At 35.7% G+C, this 26003-nt stretch overlaps 1 protein-coding gene across 2 annotated transcripts in view; it reads left to right on the plus strand.

Moving 5' to 3' along the window:
* The window catches only part of SPOCK3 (SPARC (osteonectin), cwcv and kazal like domains proteoglycan 3), a 157460-nt gene extending 155082 nt beyond the window's left edge, over nt 1–2378 (plus strand). For both annotated transcript variants that reach the window (XM_062492856.1, XM_062492858.1), the window contains 2 exons: nt 1065–1202; nt 2209–2378. In XM_062492856.1, coding sequence (XP_062348840.1) covers nt 1065–1202; nt 2209–2378 — 308 coding nt within the window. The remainder of the gene's footprint in view (nt 1–1064; nt 1203–2208) is intronic.
* The last annotated feature ends 23625 nt before the right edge of the window (nt 2379–26003 follow it).

Consider the following 26003-nt stretch of genomic DNA (forward strand, 5'->3'; position numbering starts at 1 on the left):
GACCACAGTAAATCTCAACAACAAAATTTATGTAATTTTTGAAAGCTATTAAACTTGGTTTTATTACGTTACCCACCAAAAGCTCTTACATCTGTTTTATTACCCTGATTGAAGGTACATTTTTACAGTTAGAGAGGGGACAGCATAAGGTACTCCTAAAGTAGTATTTCTGCTGATCCTTTAACTGTAATGTTCTGTAAGTAATTGAAATCTTTGTTGTGAATCTGTTTATACTGCATCACTATTTCTGAAGTGTAAAGTCTTCATTTACCACTAGCCACTGTGTAAAAGGTACAATAAAAGGCTTGGCCTGAAGCAGTCAAAACTGTATTTCTCATAAGGATGGTTTCTAACAAGAACTATACACTGCAAATGCTTTCATAGGAATATTTTGTTCATTATGGTCTCCATTTGGAGAGTCAGTTGATTATTGAGCTATAGGCAAATCACTGCCTCACAAAATAAGCCCCTCTTGTACATATAAATGCAAATTTAGTATTAATTTTTTACATTTTTTTTGTGTTGTGTTCTGTTGTATTTGTCTTCTGTGGTGGAATAATTAAATATTAGTGTGTAAATAAATGGTTTGTAAAATACATATTAAACACAGCTTCTTGTAGCAGATAATTTGTTAGTCAGGAAGTCTGTCCCTTCATACTTATTTGTACTCCGCAGTTGATAGAACTTCCCATTTAGGAGTGGGTCCTACATTTTGAGCCTTTTCACCAGAATACAGTGAAAATCTGGACTGAGATATTAATGGAGTAAGAAATATGTATTAGAGCATCAGCAAAAAATTTAAAGGAATATCACTCGCTTTATTTCTTGAAATCAGTCCAAGACTTATATGTATTATTTTCCTTCCCGCATTTGATACATTCAGTCACTTTGAGTCAACTGAATTTTGTTCCACTAAAGGAGCCAGTGTAGAGTCTGAAATGATGAAACAGGAAAAGCTTTCTTCTAGAATTGTGACATTGGCCAAGGCAGGGACTTTAATATTCTTATTCAACATGTATATTTATATCTATATCTATCTGTATATATATCTGTCTATCTTGCAGGGCAGTACATCCCCTTCTGTGATGAGGATGGGTATTACAAACCAAGTCAGTGCCATGGAAGCCTAGGGCAGTGCTGGTGTGTGGACAGATATGGCAATGAGGTGTCAGGATCCAGAACAAATGGTGCAGCAGAATGTGGTAAGTTAAGAACCTTCTGTGGTGTTTGGTTCAGAAGTATTATTCCCTTTGACTGACAACCAGATTAAATTTCTTCAGTAAGAACTGTGGGACTCCATGGGTTTTGATACAAAACTCAGCAAATGATGATTTAATATGCTTATTGCTTCATTATTATTTGGAACTCCTGTCACTGTGTCCACTATTAATAGACCCCTTACATGTGCTTGGTATAGTGTATATAATAAACAGGAAAAATTAATTTTCTAGAGCAGAATTAGATAAATCCCAGAGTGTTTCATGAAATTCCTTTGGGTCATCAGCAGGCAAGTGAATTCAATTTGACATTTTTTTTCACTTTATATTTGAGGGAATTGCCAAAGCTTTTTAGTACATGAAATCTGCTCTTATTTTTCCCTTCCCTACAGCACTGTGCAGCTTCTTCCAGGAATTCCCATGTCACCTTTATTTGATGTCCCAGATATAAAAGATGAAAAAAAAGTATTTTTCCTCTTAAAAAAAAGAAGTCATTTATGACTCCTTTTCACTTCATTTCCAACAAAAGAACATAGCCTAAAGCAGAGAGTAAATTATACACAGTATTTGAGGTACAAGCTCAGGCCTATTGTCCATCTGATCCAGGATCATTTCTAGATAAATGGACAATTTGATATAATTCAAGACAGTATGTAAGAAGTGAACAATAGTCAGGGTATATTATCAGTAGTCCTTACTATCATCTATAAATTCTACTTAATTTTTTTCAATTGTTCCTAGCACTCATTATAGTTCTACAAGTCCATAAAATTTGTCTCCTTTTGTTTACATTGAGAAATTAATTTAATATTGAGGTGGATTTTTTATGACAAAAGAATCTTCATATTATTTATCCTTTATTTTTATGTAACACTCTGTAGTTGTCCTGAAAGTAAATATTATGGTGTGCCTTGTGTATGATTATGTAAAATATACTATAAATATGTAGTGTATCTTGTGAGTCTTTTCTATAACTGTCATACCTTTTTAGCTGTCGATTTAGAGACTTCAGGTGATTTTGCCTCTGGTGATTTCCATGAATGGGCAGATGATGAAGATGATGAAGATGAAATAATGAATGATGAAGATGAAATTGAAGATGACGATGAAGATGAAGGGGATGATGATGATGATGACGATGATCATGATGGATATATTTGATAATATTTAGAGGTCCATATGTTGTACCTTTCTAAATTTCACAAGATGATATTTCATAAAATCCCTTTGTTCTCCAAGATCAAAAGGGTTCTAACAAATATGTATATTTTGTATGATTATTTCAAACATTGCAGCTGGAGTCATAGACTTTTTTGTTTAAATAAGAATAATTATATCATGTGCTTTTGAGTTTTTAAATGCCATTGCGCTGAAGAAAACACATTGGAATTCTAGCCTGAAGAAAAAAATGTTATGTGCTACTGAAAATATATATATGTGCAAAACACACTAGAGAGCCAACCAATCTCTAAAACCTCTGCTGAAAAGATTTGCCCTTACTTGGAACTGTGCATGTCCTCTTCAGAAATGCATACTGTGACTTAACTTCAGTTCTGTCAGTGTTACAGGCCCTACAATTGTCCATTCAATGAATCAGAAATGTATTGCAGTAGAAAAACATTGGTGCACAAGTAGCATCTCAACCAGTCTTTAATTAACCAAAGGTATGGAGAAAAATCAGGAGGAAAAAATGTAGCGAAGTCCTCCTTTGGGTTAGCATTTGTAGTTATGTTTTATTAGGAAATTGATAGATTATTGAAAGGATTTTTCAAAAGCAGTAGCATGGACAAGCACCAGTTCTGTAATTCTAAAATGTTCTTGTCCTTCCTTTTTTTTGGTTTTATGTCAAGTTCATATAAGCTTTATCATTATTTACTTAAAAATTTCTTCACCCTTTGTGGTTTCTCTGTATTTCTATCTAAGCAGACTAGCGTAAAATATTTACATTGGGAAAAATATTTGCTTAAAATTATATTACCCTTATATATGATTGTATTTCAGAGTATTGTCACTTGCCCCAAGGTAGTTTTTTAATAAATGTATAATGATGCTTTTTATTTTCTTATTTAAGGAAATAGTTTTGCTCTTTATCTTAATTCATGTTGTTTTCTGTTACTAGTGCAGAAACTTATAGAACGTATTGTAAAGGTGCCTTGCAAAATAGAACTAGAGAGGTTTTAGCATGCATACCAGTATAGGATGTTAGGCAATAGCTAAGCACACCCAGTTACCAAACTAATATCAGTATAGGTACTGCTGCTGGAATGAAGAAAATGGATTATTTTAATTTTTTTCCTATTATTATGTAATTACCATTTGGTCCAGATTATACTTGTTGTGTAGAGTAGCACTTAAGATTTGACTGTAGAGAAAATTACTTTAACCACTGTATTTATGTTAGCATGTTAATTAATTGTGTAGACATTTTGGGACTCCACCGATTTCGTTCATATCCTACCTGTTTCTTTCTGCCCACAATAAAATTGACATGGCCTGTATAATGTATTGCTACAGGTTGTATAATTTAAAAATGAATCACTGATTTCCCATCATTAATAAAAGGAAAATCAGATACTTATTTGAATTAATTTCTACACAGCAAATACTAAATCTAATGTTTATCTTATGTAACATTGAAAAGTATAATGCATTTTCTTTTTTACTGTTTCTGTATAGTTTGCAAAATAAAAACTCTTGTAACCAACCATTGGCCAGTATAGCCTATCATTTTGTCTTTTTACGTAGTCTGAAATTTAGAATCAGGAAGAATTAATGTTTCAGATGCATTTTACCTATTAAAATATGTATTTATTTGAATAAAGCTATTATTGTTTTATTTCTATTAAAAATATTTGAATAGGACAAAACACATATTGAGCTTCTGTTTTTCTGTAATTTCCCTGATTTTTCTATAGCTTTGTTATGTACTTTTATGACATTGTCTTTGTTACATAGTAAAGAAAGAGAGAGAGACTTCTTTTCAAGCTCTGTCATAATTTGTGGGGCATAGTTGTGTTATTTTCTTAAATAAAGATAGTTAAGAGTTTACCATTCTGATAGTGGGATTTTGTCAGAGAACAGTTTCTTATGACTGAAATTCACTGATATATAAATTGATTTTAAATAAAGAAGCTAAAGAAAAAGTGTTGTCATTATTGTCTAATACTGTAAGTACTGTTGTGGGGGATTTTTTGTATGTGACAAGTGGTTATTAGATGATAAACTAAAAATGCATTTCATTAAAAGTTGGGAGAATTAAAGAGAACTCATAATGTTTTGTCTAAAGGGATTACAGTATGAAGACCTGTCTGAAAACAATTGTCATGAAGAAGAGCCTGAAAGAAGTTTATATTCTTTATTCCCTGAAAATTCCCCACTGAACTGAAAGAGGAGGAGAATAGATGCATATTAGTCCCTGAGTATTAAAACTACTTAGTATAAATTCAGAAGTAATTCATGATAGTTAAGTTCACTAAAGAACAGTGGCAGTGGGGAATATGGATAATTTTGGGTAATTTTTGTGGTCCAAAACTAAAACAGCAACAACAACAAATTGAATTGTTACATATTCCTGAGGAAAAGCCAGAGAAGATGCTGGTACAGTGTAAGTCTTCCTTTGAAAACATCTTTTTGTTTTGTAAAAGATAGGTAACTGTCTATGGATTACCTTTCATGTTGCCAAAGGAACTGGAAACTCCTTCACTGTGCACTTCTTTCCTGCAGTAAAGAAAGGCAGGAAGTCAGGAGCAGCTAGAATAAATAAAGGCAAAGGCTGATAATATAAACGTACTAAATACCTAAACCATTCAGGAGGTTTTTCCTGCTTTCCATTAAAAGCAACAATTTTCTCAGATGTCTGTCCTCATGACTACAGTCATGCAGAAAGCAGTCAGGAGCCCTTGACTGTTTTTACAGTGTTGCTGTCATTTGTTGATTTTTCTTGATCTTACAGTTCTGCACATGTATTTATAGATAGGCAAAGATCATTATACAGATTTGGGGATTTTCAGACACAGTTATTAATCCTCATGCTCTTCTAAGAATGTGTGGAATTACAAATCTCAGTTTTATTGAAAAGTAAAGAATATATGAAGAATACAAAGCTAAATGCAATAAAACACTATGTAGTCTTTGAAAGAAGTATTTTGGGTTGAGGAACAGATGTGCTTGGTTTAGAAGGAAATGAATTAGTATCATTAGTTTGCTGATACAAAAATTGGATTATTGTACAAGACTGAGGGAGATGGATCATAATGATAGGAAAATTTTTGCCTATTTTGTGCATATGGACAAGAACTTAATTTCCTTTATTCTCTTATTTAAAAATCCCACTGCCCAGGTGGAATAATAAAAGTTTATCAGGATATGGATTAGCTTTATGCTTCATAGGAAATTAAAAATTCTTTTTATTTACAGATTCTTTTTGAAGGCAGTGAACATATTTCTAATTACTAAAATCTTTTGGAAACTGGATATAAATAAAGCTGTGGCAGCACAAATTTATTTTAAATACTGTAATTCTTTTTGCTGTTTTTTCAGCTAATTTAAGTATATTGGTTGCAAATCATTCACAATTTCATTTCAGCGAGTGCAGTGGACACTAAAGTAGTTTGTCAGCATGTTCTGTGTGAAGAGAGATTGTTATTAACGTGAAGAAGAATACAATGGAGTGGGAGAATCTCTCACTTGACCAGGTACCACTGGGTGAGTAATTAAAACACCAAGTTTTAAAATCCTCAGCCACCTCCTGAAGGCAAATACAATGCTGGACATGCTGAATTAAACCTTTTGTGACAATTGGATGTTAACACAGTGTCTCTGTACTTGCTGTGCAGGAGGGGGTACAGTTTGCTAATTTTTTTAATTAATCCAGTCAATTGGCAGTAGAAATTACTCTGAAGTGGAGAAACGAGAGCAAGAATGGGAAACAGAGTTGCCTAGCCTAAAAGATGATGCCTGCACTTGAATTTTGTGTTGTGTTTCAGATCCTAATTGAATCAAATCCTGAAAAAGAGGTTTCTGCACAGTATATGTTCTCCTTGAAGGTGAGTTTTACAAGTGAAATATGTGTGCCTATTTTTGAAAAGAATTTTTGTGCCATAGTGTTAGTAATAATGCAAGACATTTTATATTTTTTTCACCTGCTTTCCACATAACTCCATAGAAAAAAATTGATTAAAACTTCATAGGATATGCCCAAAACTGGTCCCCATGCCTGTAACCATTTTTACCAAGGTGGTTGAAATTTATCAGTTAAAATCAAGATGAACAGAGAGGTCACCTGTTCACCCTCTCTGCCCATATCATTCACAGCTGTTTTGTAAACTTCTGGAGCACCCAGCAATCTGCTGAATTTAAAAAAAAAAAAAAAAAAAAGACAAAAACAAACAAACCTTCCAACTGAGGTCATTATTCTGCTCATCAGGCAAATGTAGTTTTGAAAGAGCTGGCTGTACCCAGAACAAAGCACTGAGGGTCTGCTCTAGAGGTCTTGTCATTGATGTCAAATACACATTTTTGGGAAGACTCTCTAATTCCTTTCCCTTTTCATAGTTTATTTATTTCACAGACTTACATGGTGACATCTTTCTGTGAGATTGTCTCCTGGTCTTTGGTCTCTGTGAAGAATAGGAGATTGGATTACTTCTGTAAATGTAATGCTTCTGATTGATTCTGAATGCCTGAGGGGGCTGGAGGGCCACAAGATTTCTCGAGTCTGGGGTGTAAGAGAGTATTTGCTATTAAAATAAGTTGATTTTGTTTGAAAGCTAGCAAAGATTACTGAGCTTTTCACTTGTTGTAAGCCACACCTGGCAATAGCAATGTATAGAAGAATCCAGTTTTACAGTCATAATGTCAGTATTCTTTTTGCTTGTTTCTTAAGGAAAATGCAGTTCTTTGCAAATACACAGTAAGTCACATTTGATTAGTTGTGTGCATTCTGCAAATAGTCTTCAGAACTTGTTCGGTTTTATTACACTTCTGTAGTAAATTTTATTAATGCACATTAATTCAATTGTGCTGAATTAGCATTAAGGAACTGAAACATGCTTTAATGGAAAATCTGTTGGGTGAAGTTTTTGGTTTTTTATATAACTTTCATTATTGAAGTAAACAAAACTTAGGGATGGTTTTACAGATGCCATGAGTAAAATGCAAGCCAATTCACACAAAGTAAAAAATTACTGTAAAAACCATGCTCAGTTCATAGGAAGCATGCATTTTAGTGTTGAGTATGAAATGGTTAAAACTGGCTTAAGAATTTTTGCTGCTATAACATCTGTGGCAGCTACCTGAACAAAACAAATGTATTTATAGGAAGCTTATGTATTTCTTTTGTGTTGGGAAGTTTTCACTTCACATTTTGTTCTTAGTACGATGAAGATTTGTGCAAAGCTAGTGTGTCTGTGCTGTGTCATTGCTGTGACAAATTGTGACCCAATGGATGGTACCAGTTTATAGTTAGTGTTACTCAGAATATGCACAATGTGAAATGACACTGCAACAGCACAAGATGATGGTAGCAGCTTGCATTTCTTCGTGTGTAAGTGAACTTGTTTCCTTCAATTTTCTCTTGTGTTTGGAAACATAGACTAGTTTCCAGTGAAAGATGGAAATCAAATGTTGAGCAGGACTACTACCTTCAGCAGTAAGAAATTTAGGATCTCTCCCTATAAATCCTGCCAGAATATAGGAAGGCTCTTTTGAAGGCACAGCAGCTTCAAATGCATGATTTAGATAAGACTGATTACTCTTAACCTACGCATAGTTTTAATTTAAACCTTGAAAATGTACCTGAATGTAATGTACCTGAATATAATCTTTACTCATGGGAAGACAATTCCTAGTTAAAAAAACCCAAGGAAAACAAAACAAAAAACAACCCAAGATAGTAATGCTGAAAATAAAGCATATTCAAAGGAAATTAAGGGCAGGAGAAACATTAGAAAGTGACAGCATCTATTTAAAAAGTGTGACAATTCTAAGTTCATTGCTTATGCTGCTCTTTCCCCTCGTAATTTCACCACATATGTTTTTATTAGGCTATGTGGCCTTCTACATGTCTTCACATCAGAAATTAAACGTAAATGCTGAGATGAGTTCAGTTCCCACATTGGCATCTGTAGGAATTGCACCATTAAGCAGCCTGGAAGCTGAGGATGTTACTGGCACATTAAGTCATTCCTCAGAAGGAATTTTTATAGCAGGTATTTGTCCAGATGTACTTCAGTATATCCATTACAAATGCTTGTTTGACTCAGTACAAGGAAGTGCCCAGAGTTTTTGTTTATGTAAATGGTAATTTACTCAGAGTCTGACATTAAAGTGGAATAAGACCATTGACAGTTTGATGTCTTGTCCATTAAGAGAGCTTGATTTTCATGTAGTGGAAATGTTGGTACTTTTTTTATCTCTCTGCATAGTGACTTTCATTTGAATCAGCAATAATAGCAGAAAAGGTATTGCCTTCTAAGTAATTTCCTATATCAGTTTTATAGAGATAAAATATGTCAGTGTTGACACAATGGATGTCTTAAGGCCAAAGAGGTAATGAGTAGATCCCCTAATTTACAATTCACTCTTATGATTCATAGATCTGACTTTCACCATAAGCACTAGCTGCCTGGTTAGCTGTTGTCTGGTCATACTTAGAATTCAATTATAGTGTGAAAGTGAGTGAAAGAAGCTTTCTCTTTTCCCCTTTCAAATCTCTAACACATCTGGTGCGGTTAATTAGAGGTCAGTTGGTATTAAATGGTCTCTCATTCCACTGCTTCTTAAATACCATTATGTAAGAATGGGGGGCGGGGGGGAAAGGCCTAATAATCTTCCATAGCAGGAATGAAACTGCACAAAATTCCCATTATTTGCTGCTGTATGGAGATAGGTCCTTTTCTTTCTACGTGCAGACAGGAACCTTGCAGTGCAGCCCCTGTGTTCTTTGAGTGAATGGTGCTGTCATGAGTAGGGCAGGGTTTTGGAAACCTCTGCTGCCTGTCCAGTTCATCTCTGTGCTGCCCACCCGATGGCTCAGCTGTGCTGCAAGCTGGCTGCAGAGGATTTGGCTGTGCACAGACTGTGTTTGCTGAAGGGGAACTGCACGTGCCTGCTGAAGGGCTTTGTGTAGTGCTGCTGCTCATGCTTACCCAAGTGTGATGGAAGAAAAGGAAGATTTTCTGTATTTTGGCATACTGAGGTTGTACACACTGGATACTCCCAGAGCAGTGGCACCTCTGGTATCTGTACTTCGTCTTGACAAAAGATACTTGCTCAGTCAGGTGTATCAACTTTCCATTTCTCCTGGTTGTACCAGCCCAAAATAGCCAGCTGGTTTTCCCTACCATTTTATCTATCTCAAAAAGAAATAAATATTGTTCTTGTGAAGTTTGTTTCTAATTTTTCCAAAGCGCTCTTGCTCCAGCTCTTGTTTAAAAAATAAATTCTTCTGAACAGGAGAAGAAAATAAGGCAGAAGTGTAAAAAATAGAAAAATACTAACAAAGAATTGTGGAAAAGAGTAACATATTGAGGGTGAGAAAGCCTCACACTTTTCTTATTCCTTATTTCAACTAACAGATCTTTGTGATCTTTGTCTGCATCAATCTGTAGCCAACATTTAATTTAAACACTTCTGGGATTACAGCCACTCACCAAGAAAACATCTGTAAATTGCCAAAGCTACATTTTTCTCATGGGAAGAAATTCCAGTAGCTCTCCCTTAACACAGTGATTGCAATGCATAACTCTCAATGTGTGAAAATTTTTTTGAAAGTTTAATTCGCATGTTAATATGCTGCAGTATAGTTTCTTCCATTCCCTTGAGTTCTGTAGGACCAATTTCACATGCTACAAAATGTAATCATCAAGACAGTATAAGAATACCAGAGCATCTAAGTTGTGATGCACTGAACCAAAGGAACTGATGTCTGCTGAGCTTTGCCTTTACCCTGTGGAAGACCATCCCACAACTGTGATGTAGTAAAGGTATGTTGCAGTGCTCTCTAGCAGACACTACCTGGCAAAAAGCAGAGGGAAACAAATGTAAATGATAAGTGGTTATGCTAATAGTTACTGTTACTCTTTGTTCCCTACAACAACATGTTCTTCAGGGTATGGTCTATTTGTAGTGCTAATCTGGCCCTTCCCTCTGAATTTTACCAGACCAGATACTGATTTTAGACATGGTACTGTCATTTCTTCCCTAAAATAGATTCAGGAGTTCAACACATGAACTACACACGCAAGTAAACAAAAATATCAATGGCCATTAATGGCATCTATAAGACTGCCCTTTTTTCAGAAAATTAATTTCTATAAATATGCTTCTAGCCACTGCTCAGGTTTATTGGTTCATTGTTCCAGAAAGTTACTTCTAATCCTCTTTCAAGCTATGAAAACATGTTAGATCATGACTTTCCTTATTGGAGCTGTTGAAAAGAACCAAACCAGAATTTTTTAAAAACACATTCCTCCTGACCTAAAAGTTGGCATTCAAGTGGCACCATCTTAGCAGGATCAGAAAGCAACACATGCTCTGAAGAATTGGCCTTGCCTACAAAAAGAGCAGGTATCTTTTCCCATTTTTAAATGTGATTTTAGTGGTGAGACTTCTTTTTCTTTGTGAAGAGCCTGATCATTGTTCTTCTTCTCTCTTAAGCTACTATCTCCTGAAAATTATCACAGCTAATAGGTGTCTGCTGCACAAATCAGTTCTCCATGCATCTACATCTATTCTACACCTTCATTTTATCCTTTTTGTCACTAATTTCTGGTCTTCTAGGAATTACAGTAACAGTCAGGACGCTCCAAGATTGCTCTTGGTCTCAGTGTTTCATATGCTTGATAGATTAAGCAGAAGACTCTTTACATAAGGTTTGTGCAGCAGCAGATGACCTACTTCACATTCCTTCAGAATTAGCAATTGACTCAGAAAAGTTTACACTATTCTTTTCCCTCTTATACTACTTCTTTGCTGTCACACTTGTTTCTTTGGAATGTTCCTTGAAAGGAGTCTTGTCTAGTACAAATTTGTCACATTCATTATAAAATCTAAATAATCCGATTGTATGTCTTGCCATTGTTGACTTTCATTGTAAAATCTTCAAAGGGAAACTTATTGATAGGCAAAAGCTCCTGAGGGGCTTATTACCCTTTACTTGTCAAACAAGACTGGGAAACCAACATCTGGATCCTCAGGGAAAAAAATACTACATGACCTATTGTATTCTGTGTGAAAGAATTACATAGAATCCCAGAATGGACTGGGAATCCCAGGTTTGAAGGGACCACAGTGGGTCACCTGGTCCAACCTCCCTGCCCAAGCAGGGCCATCCCAGAGCAATGGCACAGGATTGGGTCCAGACAGTTCTTGACCATCTCCAGTGAGGGAAACTCCACACCCTCCCTGGACAAACTGTTCCAGTGCTCACTCACCTGCCCAGTAAAGAAGTTCTTCCTCATGTTCAGCTGAAACTTCCTGTCCATCAGTTTCTGCTCACTGCCTTATGTCCCATTGCTTGGTTTATCCTACCTAAGGATCTGATGCAGCAGTATTTTTAAAAATGGATGTAAAAATAGTGAACTTTCTTTCACCAAGGTTTCTGACATTAATAGCATTTGACTGACATAAAGGAGGCACTGATAATTTACTCTAACCTTGTGAAGAAAAAGACCTTTATGCAATTCAAATGTAATTTTGTTTTTTCATTAGAAATTATCTAATACTGCGCTCCTGTTGGAACCTGGATTTTTATGTCAATCCTGGTTAAATGCTAATTTCAAATTATTTGAAACTGATTTATAGATTTTTTATCTGTTCTTTCTCCCTCTATTTTCCTTCCTTTTTTTTTTCTAGAGTGTGAAATATATACATACAAAACCTCTATCTCATAAGTAATTTAATTTAACTTGAAACTGCACTTGCCACCACCTACCAAATCCCATAGTGGAAGTAGCATAATGCCATAGTGACTATGCTAGCAGTGTTGCAACTAACATGAATTTATTGTTAATGTTGCTAACAATAGGAAACACTGCAAATCTCACCTGGAAACCTTCTCATGCATTTTCCAGATCTAGAATTTTTTAAGAGCTGCCGAAATTCTTTCAGAGTCAATCCTTAGAATTTTGTCATTTGGCACCTGCTCATTTCAGATTAAATATGTTTTCTCAGTGTGCACAGTGTGTATTTAGGGACAAGGCCAAGTTCAGCTAGGGTCAAATCCCATTTATGTCCCCAGAGGGACATTTCAGGGAAAGGAGACAGATCTTTGCCCAAAGTTTCTGAGTTAATTGTTTTTATTTAGCCTTTTCAGGCTCCTTATTTTCTTTGGGGAGTTACTTATAAAAGCAAATGTGTCTATTTGTGGAAGAGAAGAAGGATTAGTACTGCCTTCAGATGTGCTATTTTATATGCATTTTTCAGAAGCTGTTTCCTTTGATACAGGACTCTACCCATGAAATGATTTTTAAATTTCCTTTAAACATGTTTGGCCTTTTTTTCCTTTTTGTGTCTTTCCTTTTTGCATTTGTGTTTGCTTGAAGAGTAGTGGCCAGAGTTGTTTTACATGGTAGTGCTGATGTTTTACAGTAGTTTGTTCTTAGGATTTGTTCCTTCTTAGTAGTCCACCAGAAATTGGTGATTTGGCATGTAAATATTTAGAAAAGATAGTGTCATTTCACAAAATTGTTGCTAAGTGTCTTCCTGCACTTTACAGATTTAGGTATTTTTAATGTGCAACCTCTGGGACACCAAAATTTATCATCTTCATTTTTGAGGGTAACGTCTGAAACTTTTCAGTGTAATTAAAATATTTTCATTTTATTTGATATTCCACGGTTAGGATGAGGGATATGGTTATTGCTATGTGTGATAGCAGTGTTTAATGAAAATTTTCAGTGGACAAAGTATATTGCTATGGTTCTTGCTTCAGATGGAGTTCATTCTTTGAAGAGTGGATTCCAGAAAACCTGTGGTAGTGACATCTTGGATGAACACTTGATAACAGAACTAACAGTATATTACATGCATGTGTTTGCCACACAGAAGATAAATTTTAACTTCTGCTTACAAAAGGGTGATCATAAAACCTTCATTGCAATACACAAACAGGAAGGTCTTGTTTCTTAACAGAGAATTGAGTAAAAAGAAATAATTGCAGTAAGTAAAGTTTTTATTATATAGCATATGTTCCAGATATTGGTAAAATTTAGTTACATAATTTCGCATTTTGCTTTTAATATGTGCAAAGTACTGCACAAGTGTTAGTATGGCAGACCATTGCAGTACTTTATCATGTTCTATGTAAATAACTTTTTTCTAATATCCAAGCTATATTTCCCTTGGTGCAGCTTAAGACTGTGTCCTCTGGTTCAGTCAGTTGCTGCCAGCAGGAAGAGACCAACCCCCACCTGACTACAGCCACCTTTCAGGGAGCTGTACAGTGTGATAGTACACGTCAGCCCTTCTTCCTCACCTGCTTCCTGTTGGAGTGCTGGAAAACAGTGTGCATTATTTAGGGCCCTCCTTATTTAAGTAGCACTTACTAAAATGGAGCCAAGATCTCTCTAAGCCATCCATGTGCTGTTGTGATGCAGATCAGAGTAACCAACTGTTTAATATGTGAAGAAGACACATATTCCTGTTTGTTTAGAGTTTCTGTTGGACCTTGGTGAATTCCAGAAAATATTTTTTTTATTACTTTTCTGGGGAGAAGGGAGTTTTGGTGGAGACACAATACAGGGGGAAGATAAGACTTACAGAAAAAAGTTTGCATTGATAGGCCAGAAGTTGGCATGAATATACTCACAAGACTTCCCTCTCCCAAAAATAGGACTTTTAGGTGTAACACATGCCATTTATTATTTTTAACTCATGAATACATGCAGACTCTTGTCCTTGTCAAGGATTACTACAGGTTGTGGGTCACTACTGGTCAACAAAACTTCATTCTAATTCATGATTTTTTACTCGATTGATACTTTTTGTTGATCTAGTTTTTTCTTCTTACATGTAAAAAAGAAAAGAAAAGCAAGCTTTTTTTTTTTTTCTCACAGCATAAAAAAGAAGCTCTGAGTTTTTACCATTTCCATATTGGTGAAAGTTACTGCAACGTTTTCCATGTCATTGTTTTGTGTCTATGCATCCTGTCTGCTAATGGCTTCAGTAATCAGATGCTAATGGCTTTAGCTTTCTTTCTCCTGCTGCTTGATTTATTTCACTACCAATCTGACCTTAAAATAAATCTGTGATTAAAAGCGTCACTAAGTTTCACCATTCAGGAACAGATAGCCGTACTTTCATTGGACTACTTGCAAAAGTAATTTGGATTTCACCCAGAAATATTGAAGTAAATGTCACTAGGAAGCCCAGTCACAGGAGAAAGGAATCCTCTCCCCATTTCTTTCACACAAGGACTGTCAATAGCTGTTTTTTATCCAGTACAAATGAAACCACTAGAGAAATCTTTGAATGTTTTTTTTTTTCTGCTGTCTGTCTTTATTAGGTAGCTTAAATATTTATTGTATGTTAGCTGTCTGGAAAGAAAGGTTATTGTGACTAAGCAGTAAAGAGAATCAGGATTTGAGTTACTCCAGACTTGTGACAGAAAAGACATATTTGCTAGTGACAGCAGGGACTGGGGCTGGCAGCATGCTGTGAGATCTCTGATTAAGTGAGTAGTTACAATGTGATGTGGCAGCTTAAGGATAAGAGAAACTCTTCTTGTATTATTTCCATGGAAAATAATGATTGATGGGATACCAGATTTGGGGTTTTTTTGGCCTCTTCTCTACAAGTTCTTGTGATTCAGAAGCAAAATATGTCTTTACACAACTTGAAAATAATTCCTTATTGTCTAGCAAGTAGTATTTTTGTCTGAGACAGAAGAGAAAAATGTCCTGAGTAAAAGTTAGTCTTGCCTTATTGTCTAAATATTGTAGGATGCAGTTTATAAATTCCTTGTAATATAAGTGATGCAGTTTGTGTTTCCTCTAAGTTCATGTTCCTTCACCTTAAATATTTTTTAATGCTAATCTCAAACCTCAGTCTCCCCCATGTTATCTTGATGAGTTAACATTGGACAGACAAGAAAGCGAATTTCTAAATCCTTTTACCATCCTGGAAAAAAAAAAATTCTGTAATGGGTTAGGAAATTTTTGTTTGCTTTGCAGACAAAAAAAAGAAAAGTTAATGACAACATGCAGAGGAACATTTTATCACTGAAGACTTCACAGTCTTGCAAAGCTGATTTACCTGTCAAATATAAGAAAAAGAAGTTTAGCTAATCCCCTAAACACATAATAATTAGCAAGTTCTCACATTTTTACACCTGAATTGCTTTTAAAAAAGTAAGGGGCCTAAAAATAAAATCACTCTTCCTCTCTTAATTTGGAAATGCCCTGTAATGAAGTTACTGGCAAATGACTCTATGTGGTGTCTAGAATATATAAACAGAGAAGCAATGAATATCTGTTACAGGCAGATTTATATTCATTCTTGCTGTGACAAGGTGGCTGTGCTGTAAAATCAAATTTAAAATGGACATTAACATGCGGGATGTACATTTGTTATCACGTGCCACTTCTGGAGTCCATGAGCAGCGTGTGTCCCTTCAGCTGTAGATCAGCACTGCAGTCATTCTCAGCTGTCAACATCTAACAGAGTTCAGTGGGTTTTTTATCCCCCAGGCTGTTCTGCTGCATTGAGATGAAGTTGCATTAAATGAGAAGTTTCATCCTACTCCTCTTAGGAGCCAATAGCAGGTTTAGAAAATACTTTTTCTTCTAGATGTCCACCTTATGTCTGCTAGTGAAAATATTCTATGGGTTGCAAGGGAAAAAAAGCTCTGTACTTTAAGGACTGCATCATGATGTACAAGGACAGAAAGGCGGGACAGGGGTGTAATGGCATTTTTGTTTGTCTAGTGAAAAATGTCAGATAGATTGGTCTCATTATAGTTAAATACCAATGTGAGTGGGAAGTCATTTGAATTCCCTAAACCAGATGGTCTAATTCATCTTTCATTTAAAGCACTTCTATATGAAAAATTTGAAAGGGTCTAATACTCAGTTTTACCATATTTAATTCTATAGAAAGGTGGGAGAGCAATGTATTGCTATGTAGGATTTTACAGTCTGAGTGTGTGAAATGAGAACTTAACCACAAAGAAGTGCCAGCATCTTGCTGTTATGTAATAAGCCAGACACGCTTTCCTGCTTGTGCACTTCCAGCTCTAGATGAAAACCATTAGGAAATCAAAATCTTAGCCACTCTCTTTCCCAAAAGTGCACATTTCTTTCTCATCTACCAGTCCTTTAGTTGATGGGGAGCTGGACATTTCCCCTTAGCAGGTTGACTGGCCTTTCTTCTAGTTGTTTGTAGTGAATGAGGTTTGAAGCCCAGAGAGACTGAGAGATTAAATCTATTGTCTGAGGCTTGTTTTCCCCAAATGTGTGTCATGTCCAAATGTGTTTATCTGGAGAACACTGGGGAAAAGGATTTTGTATTCTCTATAGTTGTGATGATTTTGAAAGGTTCTGAGGCCATCAGCAAAGTGGTTCATCGAAATGAGATTTCTGTGATCATCTGTTTCAACATGAAACATTTAATAGTGTTGTGGTTTAGGAATGGAATTCTCCAATTTAGTACTCCCACCATGCCCCACTCTTCTTTCCCCCTCGAACTGGAGGAACAAAAGGAAATAAGCATGGGTTGAGATAAGTACAATTTACTTGAAATAGCAGTGAGATATGAGAACAAGCAGTAATGGCAAAAATATTAATAAAAAAGTGTACAAAAGTGATAGTGGTTCATACGCAAGAATATTCACCACAGAGCCCGTGACAATAAACAGTACCAGACATCTTCCTGTGCTACGTTTTCTTGTCCAGGAGGAACCTCTTCTCCTGGCATTAACTTGAGGCAGTATCCCTGTCCTAGCCATGTTCCCTCCCAGCTACTGGAAAAGATAAACCCTGTCCTGGCTGGAAGCAGAGCAAGTAGGTACTAAACCTACAATTAAAAAAATGATCATTTGTTAACCAGACCTACTCTGTTTCCAGTCAGACAAGGTGTATTATCTGAAAGAGATTGTTTTTTTCAGATACACAGGCACTGAAGCAAAAAATTCTAGATGTTTTATGCATTCTTGTTCAGTTATTCAGGTTCAAACTTTGGTACTGAATATTTATATGGATCTCAATCCTTGGCTTCTTAGGTAGTTTTCAAAATGGAATTACTGTTCAGCTTTAAATTTTGTGCTATTTTGGCACTTTTATAAACATGGAGGGACAATTTTACTGGAATTTTTTTCAAAATAATTACCTGACCTTGACATTTTTTGGGCTTACCATATAATAATTTCTCAATTGGTCTCAATAAAAAGCTTCTAAACTTTTTTTTTTTTTAGTGGATATACTCCACACTCAGATTTACTGTGGAATTCAAGATGATTGCTGCTTTTTGCTTAACTTTCTCCTGTGACAGATTTGCTAGGTAACTGCATTCATAACATTCTGCTGTCTCAGCCTGACAAGCTTAGCACCTTTTCTCTTCTTCTGAACTTCCTTAACTGCCAGTCTAGCATATTTCAGGCTTAGATACTTATAAGTCATTTTAAAGGCAAACTTATAATGATGTACTGGGAGAAATAGTTTTCAGAAGAACTGCCAGAGCTAGTGGTCATGTGAATGTGTAGATCCCTTTAGTAGCAGGAAAGATGGCATCTATCTGAATGGAGCTGATGGGGACAAAAATGAATTTTGTGAAGTTAAGTTCTGTCCTAGTATTCAAAAGCTGTTTCTTCTGATTCCATATTTTAAATCACCGATTTGTTAAAGTATCACTTACTATTGATGGTGTTGCCTCTAACTCTACATTTTCCTGGTGCATATGTGAGTATCTGTCTGTTTTGTCACTGTCATATTACCTTTCTATTTATTTTCTCACCCAGAAATATTAAAGGAAGGCAGAAGAAACATAGACGTTATCAAAATCTATCCATAGCACAAAAGATTCATGATCCCTTCAGGCCCAGTCTTCACAGTATCTTCATCCATGGCTGGTGATTATGTAATGAGGTGCTCTTCTCAACAAGCTCCTGGTAAGCAGCCTTGATAAGGCTCCTTGTAACCATCCCATACCATCAAGGATGGGGACAAACATGCTTCTTCTCCAACACTAATGGCAAAATCAGATAGTAGTGGCACAAGTCAGAACAGACATTCCTGTGCTGAGCCTGTACACAGTATTCATCTGCTGTTTCTAGCTTGGTAGTGTTCTAATATGGTAAAGGCCTCTGGCTTTATATGGAAATTCAAAAAACAGGTTCATATGGAAGCCCAGGTACCTCTTTCAATTTTTGTTCTTTGAGACGGGTATAGAACATCAGTGATTTTTCTCATGTATTTTTGAACGTAGCCAAGAAATAAAATCTATACTAGGCTGAATGATTGTTTCTCTGAATTTGGTAACTATGGAAGCTGGGCATTTCCTAACGTTAAAATAAATATTTTTATGTGCATTTACAGAAAAGAAGTTCTGCTTGTGTGCCTCATGACAGTTGTTGCCTTTGGGCACAGGCCAGTAACTAAGGACAAACAGGATATCCTTGTGCAGTTCTTCAGGTCTGAACATAGATCTACTTCATCTACTTATTATGTTATTCTGTTGTCTGACAGTGCCTTCAAGAAGCTTCTGAAGTGTCTGTGCACAGGAAGTGTTTCTTTTTTTCTGTAAACATAGGTGAAATATTTATAATAGTTGCTGGACTGTGGTATTCATTCCCCATCTATCTTCCTGAAATGAGATCTCACCTGAAGAAAAAACACAAAAGAAGGGCTTATAGTGAGAGAGTTTCTGAACAAGGAACATGTTTTTCCTTTGGTTATCTTTTTTCTTTTTTTTTCTTTAATATTTGGTAGCACAGACACATAAGCTGTAAAGAATTGACAGTTGTGACAGCAGAATAAGGTGTTTGTTGAAGTTATTGATGCTGAAGATACATTCGTCTTCTTCTGAAGTTCAATAACCCTTCTTAAATAGGATCAGTTTGAAAAATCCTTCACTGCAGAAAATGGTTTATCTGTGTGAAGGCTGAATTGAAACAGGTTAGAGTTTACATTTAACCCAGAATGAAAAAAAACTTCTTATATATTTGGGCACATGCAAGTAGAGATGTGCTCAAAACTGAGAGTTAATAGAAATTTCTGAAAAGCGCTCCATTTTTGGCATATCAAAGACTTGTTTTGTGGTCAGCAGCTGACATCTGTTTCTCTTTCCTGGTATATCATAAGTAGCTTTTCCTGCTTTCATCTAAAGATTAGAAGATAATGCTGTAGGGCCAAAGCTTTTTCTGACTTAAACCACTGAAGTTAATGAGCAAAACTCTCCTCTGTCACATTCGTACACCTGCTGCCCTGAAGTGTGTTTCAGTGATGGCGCTTATAAAACCACTGAAAATATTACTGTTTTGTTGGGGTTTTTTCTCTCAGCAGCATGGATACATCTTTAGAAAAATCAGTGAAAGTGACCCATGAGGTTATTCAGGGTGTAAATTCAGCAGATAGTCTTTTTCACTGAGGTTGCCATAACACTTTTGAACTAACTTTTAGACAACTCAGCTTCTCATCATACCCTTTTTAAAATAATGTAGCAGGCATAAAAAGAGTCCAAAGCAGTAACATATTCATGTAGAAACAGAAAAAAATGCAGAGAAAGACCTTTTATAAATGATACTAAATATTTTCTTTTCCTTGAACCCTGAGAGAATAAATATACATTTTAAAAGATTCACTACTCCAAAAGAATTGGACTAATATCTATATGAATTAATAATCAAGTGTTTGCAGAAGTTTAAGAAAACAGACTTGTTAATTGTAGTCAATTAGTAACATCTTATTAAAAGAAAGAAGTTTAGAACCAACATTTCAGAAGGATTATTGGTGTATTAGTCATTATAATTCATTTCTGTAGAGGCAAATGTCAGGAATCATGATTGATTGAAAAGTATGAAACTTTTAATAAAGCATTTGTAAATTCTGATGAAATCAGAAATTATTTGGTAGGGACTACTGAATGGTAGGGATTGTTTGATAGATACTCAAAACACTGAGCATCTATTATTTTACCTTTCATTCATTCCTTGCTACTGGGGACCCTTATCCCTTGTTAGTTAGACCCAAACTTTCTGAAATAATTTTTATACAGGCAAAGGTCCAGCCGTGTATCTTGGTAACAAATAAGGCTGTCATGTAGAGTGTGAGCTCTTCTGTTTTAGGCAGAAGTTTTTCTGAAAGGTACTTGTAAAGAATAGTGTACCATAGTTGAAAAATTACTTTTTTGGCCAACCATACATATGTTATTTAATGTTTTTCCTAAAAAGTATAAGCCACATATCCCACTATTACTGCCTTTGAAGTTACAGGTTGACAGCTGGCTCTTGGACTGGCTTTCTTGGAGATGCTATTGTTCCTAATTAAAAATGAAGAGCAGTAGAAGAAAAAGGAAGAAGAGGCCTCCAAGCAATATCCTGTATGGTGATCCCCATAAGCAGAGTTCTAGGACCTCTGCACAGTGCTCATCACAGCATCACATACAGGGAACACAGGTACCACAGAAACTGTCGGATACATTTGCGTCTATCTCAGAAGTGTTCGGGTGCTCTGTCCTGACAGCTCTGACGGACCATGATGGGATTGTGACTTTTTTGGGCAGAAATCATTCCTATGCTTTCTTGGAGATTGTATTGTCACTTCTACTTAAACCAATTCAATAGGGAACACTTTAACTCTTGCTGTTTGATTTACTAAAGAAAGATGTGCGAAGCGGAGTGACGCAGAGTCCACAGGAAGGTTCAAAGGAAAGCCACTTTATTCCAAAATCCAGGCCTTTTTAAGCAGTTAGGCCTTTATCTGTTACATAGTTTTAAATCATAACGAACATAATTCAACCAACCACCATACACCACAAGGTGAATGCCTGATGGTTATATAACTTGTTTTTCTACCTCTAATTCAGCTGGGTCACTTTCTGAAAGTCCTCTCCTGCTTAGCTGAAGCAGCATACCCGAGACATGGTCTTACAAGTCCTTCCTGTTCTAAGGTTTTACCTATATGCAAAAGAAGGGTAGTCTTTAATGAATTCTGGATGCATAAATTAATCTAGATTACACCCTGTTGGTATGGATTATTGTTTGATATCAGTTGGCATTTTTTTACTGCATCTGAATAATAGAAGGCAGGGCTGCTACAGAAAAATGAGGTGTCTTTGCCGCCTCTTAGGTACAAAAGCATTTATAGAAAAGAGAGAAGACAAGAAAAGAGGGAGGAAAACAAAATTTGTATGCTTAGAATCCTGCTTTATTACTCTTTTTAAAAGATCTGTCCAATATGTGGCTTCTCTAAAATCCTTGTATTCACCTTATGGCTTTTAAAATAATATACCAGGTTCACTGGCTCTGGAAAGTGCTGACTACTAACAATGTTACCTTCTCTGTGCTAATATGAGTGAAGAAACTAAATCAACACAACCTAAACCCAGAGAAATTAAATAAACTAAAACCTGCAGAGCACAGAATAATGTACATGTAGGGGGGAAAGGCAGTTAGCTCTGGAAAGCTGAAGTGAATTCAGAAGACAACTAGACAATTTTCCTTAGAAGCAGAGCACTGAAACAGTCTGGTAACACACAAATGAGTGAATGTCAACATAAACAGAAAAAGGGAAGCCATTTTACCCAGATGTTCTCACCCTCACCCCTAAAATTATTTGTGATCACAATGTAGTACATGCTTTGAGTCAGAAGCGACAGGGAGAGAAAGAAAAGAATAATTTGTTAACATCTTAAATGTTTATGGCAATTTATAATATGCCTGCTGTCATATTTTACATACAGAATCAAAGGTCCCTGTAGGCTCAAGTTGCTGCACTTCCCTAGCAAAGTCAGCCTACCTTTCTTCAACTAGATGTAATTGGTGATGGGTTATATCGCCAGCCATGGAACTTCTTGTTTGCAAATAGACCCTGAATTTTATTTATATTGCTGGCTCAGTGCAGGATGGTGTCTGAATGTCAGATCAAGGCATTTCCTATATAAGTTTCATATTTTTCTCCTTTTGTATATAGGCATAAAAACAAAGGGGTCTTGGGAAACTTCACATCTCTTGGAGTGTTTCACACTGAAAAGAAGGCAAGAAAAAGCTGTGCTTTCAGTGTCTGAAATCTGAACAATCTATTTCCTCATTCAAAATAAATCCAGCTGTATGACAAATTCAGCTCCTTTTACAAGGGTAAAAGGAGTTGAATATCACGATGTCTGCTGCAACCCCTTGATATTTGCAACATCATATTATACACTCTTGAGAGCATTGCCAAGAGCAAACCTGCTAACATGGGCACCAGTTTCTTTCCAGTTTTTGTCCTTCTCACCCCTAATTAACAATCATGTATCTTACAATTCTCTTCCATTTACTCAGATTTGCCCTGTATCTGCAGGCCTGGAAATGAAGCAGTGCTCCTACTGCTCTTAGAGCTGACACAACCTTGTTTTGACTAATCTGAGTGGGTCTTTTGTGTCTTCAGACTAATATTAAAAGAACTATCAGTTATTTTTCAGTATTTGCATTTAGTATCTATGTCTCTATCATGGAATAAGTTTTCCTGTGAATTAATCTATTAGGTTTGTTGGTTTTTTTTTAACGTGAAATCCTTCTATTACTGAGTTGTCTACTAATGTCTGCTAATGTGTTAACAATGGAAAGAGAATAATTCAAGATGCTGAAAGAGAAAAGCAAGAAGAAAGCATACTCTGTAGCTACTTTCTGTAGGGTAGGTTGGATGAGTTTTCTTTTACAATTAATTTTCTTAATATTTTGTTTTAATAATTCAAATAAGATGGCAAACATTGTGATGTGTTCATAATTGGCATCCAGGAAAATAATATATTAAGATTAGTAAGTAATGTATTGGTGGCTCAAGCACGATGAAAAACAGTGTAGAGGACTATAGAATTTTCCTAAACCTTGATTACTTTATTTCCTTGAAAGTGCTTAAAGTTTTTTGGGGTAGCCTTTGAAATTTACCTTTCTATTGGATTTCCACCGACCTTCGATGCCACAGTGTACAACCATTTTATAAAGTGTTGGAAAGAAGCCTGAATGCTGAAGGAGAGTGAGACAGAGATAAGAGGGTATGTAAGGTCATAAGAAGTTCATAATAAAATGAAAGCAAACCATGTCTATTCATTCTCAGCTTAAGGTTATCCTACTTTCCTTAGGAAAATATATTGTGTCAAAATTTCTGTGAAACTTGGGAAGGTTCCCTGTGGTGTTTCTGACACCACATTTCTGGCAAAGCAGTATAAGCTGCAGCAAATACTCTGTCACACAATATCTATTTTCTGGTATTTCACTATCCATGTGTATTTCCTCCAACTTTTCTCCAGGCTATTAAAAACACAGTTTCCTTTCCTTCCCCAAAATGGTGGAAGTGACAGTGATGCCCACTTGTCACTATACTTTCCATCTGAATGTTTCTCTATTGCAAACGATCTTTTAAACAAGGAAGCCCAGTTTATTTGTTAAACACTATTCTTCCTTGGTAAAGGAATACAGATTTAGTAAAATAAATGCTGTTCCAAGGAATATTTACTAAAATACCCTGAAGAATGAACCATTTATATTTTTGAAATATCCTGTTGTGAGAGAGAGACTGGCCTAATCTCTAGAAGATTCTTTTATTTCTTTTGTTTTCTTGGCACAGTAGTAATTTGTCCTAAAGGAATTTTATTTAAAAAAAAAAAAAAACTACACTGAAGGAAAAAAAAAAAAACCCACAAACAAACCCACAACTCAAGTGTGGTTTTTGTTCATTTGTAAGATGAAATTCATGTCTTATTGAAGACAAAAGGTATTTTTTTCTTGTCACGCAGAGAAAAGACTCAGGATCTTGAAAACCTAGTGTGTCCTTAGGGGGTCTTGTAATGTATCACAGCATTTTATCATGACTGAATACATGTTAGCAGGATGATCTGTGTAAGCACAGTAACCTATTTTGAAGATACATTTTTGACTTGGTCAAGTTGTGAACTATGTAGTGCTTGAGGAGTTAGAAATAATCTTCCTTGCTGTTATCTGTTTTACCAGTGTGTGATCTACATCTCTGTGTGATTTATCTTTTCAGATACTTGTAGAAATCTCCCTGCTGGCTGTGTATGACAATTTTTTTCTCTGTTCTAGTCTTGCTGCTTTTGAGTGTTTAAACCTGGTAACCAGGAGAGCTGACTTTTAGCCTTTTGGGTGGTTGACCTTTCTGGCAAAGAAATGAAGGGTTTATAACAGTTTTTATGTGTATACTTTTGAACTGTGTAAGATAGCTCAAAATTATGTGTGATAGATACAGTGTACTGTAAAGGGTACGGTTATGTTTCAGTGTTTACCAGCAACATTGATAATCACATTATCCTCTGTAAATTTGTATTTCTGCTGACATTTTGCCATTTGAAACTTTATTCATTTCCCTTTGGTATTTTGCATTTGTTTAACAAATGACATGTGCACAAAGCTGTGCCATGGTCTAGAAGAAAGAGAAAATAATATCTAATATTAAGCCCTAAAGGCATTTGTTCAGTAACCTGTATCTGAGAGTAAAGCAACCATGCTGCCATCTGTTATATTTTCTGTTTGATGGCTATTGCCCTCATTGTAGGTTATTGCAGGTCTCAAAGGGCTATGCTCACTTTGCCTTTGAGCCATTTTCTAGAGAATAAAAAATATTTTGCATTTTCTCCTGTCACTGCACAAGCTGTATTGAAAAGATTGCTTCAATTACTAGATCACTTATGTTGTTTTTAAGGAGAATTGATTTTGTTTTCATGTAGTATAGATGAAAGTGAACTCTCTAAGAGGTTATTAAAATGTGATGTAGTTGCTGTGCATGACTTTGCATAATGTTATGGCATTATTTACTATTTATTTCAGATATTTAGTAAAAGAAAAAAACAAAACCTCTCTGAGCAACTCTTTGCCACCTGTACACAGCAAAAGGAAGGCATTATTTAGAGCTGAATGTTAAAAAGCAAAAAAATAATATGTATAGAAGTTGTTTGGGTTTTTTGGTCTCGTTCCAGCCTGTCATGATCTTTTATCAGATGTTTTATGAAGAAAGAAACAACTCTCGTCTCTCACTATTTTCTTGGCTCTGCTGAGTGTGAAAGGTGCAATACACTGCTGTGATCCTTCTCAGATAGTAATTTCATTTCTTTGCCAAGACTAGCAAACGGATAAGTAGAAGCCCACACACTTCACCTGCCAGTGCTTGCATTTAAACTGTAGCATTTCTCTGAAGCAGAATTTTCCTCACTTTTCTGAGTGGAAAAAAAAAATAACCATGAGACTTGTGAGGATGAAACACTTATTTTTGATATAAGAAATAGTCCAGAATTTCAGAGAGCCTTTGTGACCCTTAGTTCATGAAATGACAAATGAATGGCAAAAATCTGTATCTTAATTATTTTGTTTTTTAAATAGCAAAATGACAGCCTCTCCAACATGAATGGTTTGTTAAAGCTAGCCAATCTTTCGGAGGGGAAATATTCCTAGATTAAACAGTAACATTTAAAGAGCCTGGGTAGGGGTATTTATAGTAATTTTTTTAAGAATTCTCTCCAAAAATTGTAATCTGAATGCTTTGGAAGGTGTCATTGTAAATTCGGGTTTACAACTCCTTACTTCAACTTGCTGCTTACAACTCAGAGCTGTGGGGAGTAGAAGGGGTGAGGAACAGCAGACCT

This window comes from Cinclus cinclus, chromosome 5, assembly GCF_963662255.1.
Source record: "Cinclus cinclus chromosome 5, bCinCin1.1, whole genome shotgun sequence".
In the NCBI taxonomy this organism is placed as follows: domain Eukaryota; kingdom Metazoa; phylum Chordata; class Aves; order Passeriformes; family Cinclidae; genus Cinclus; species Cinclus cinclus.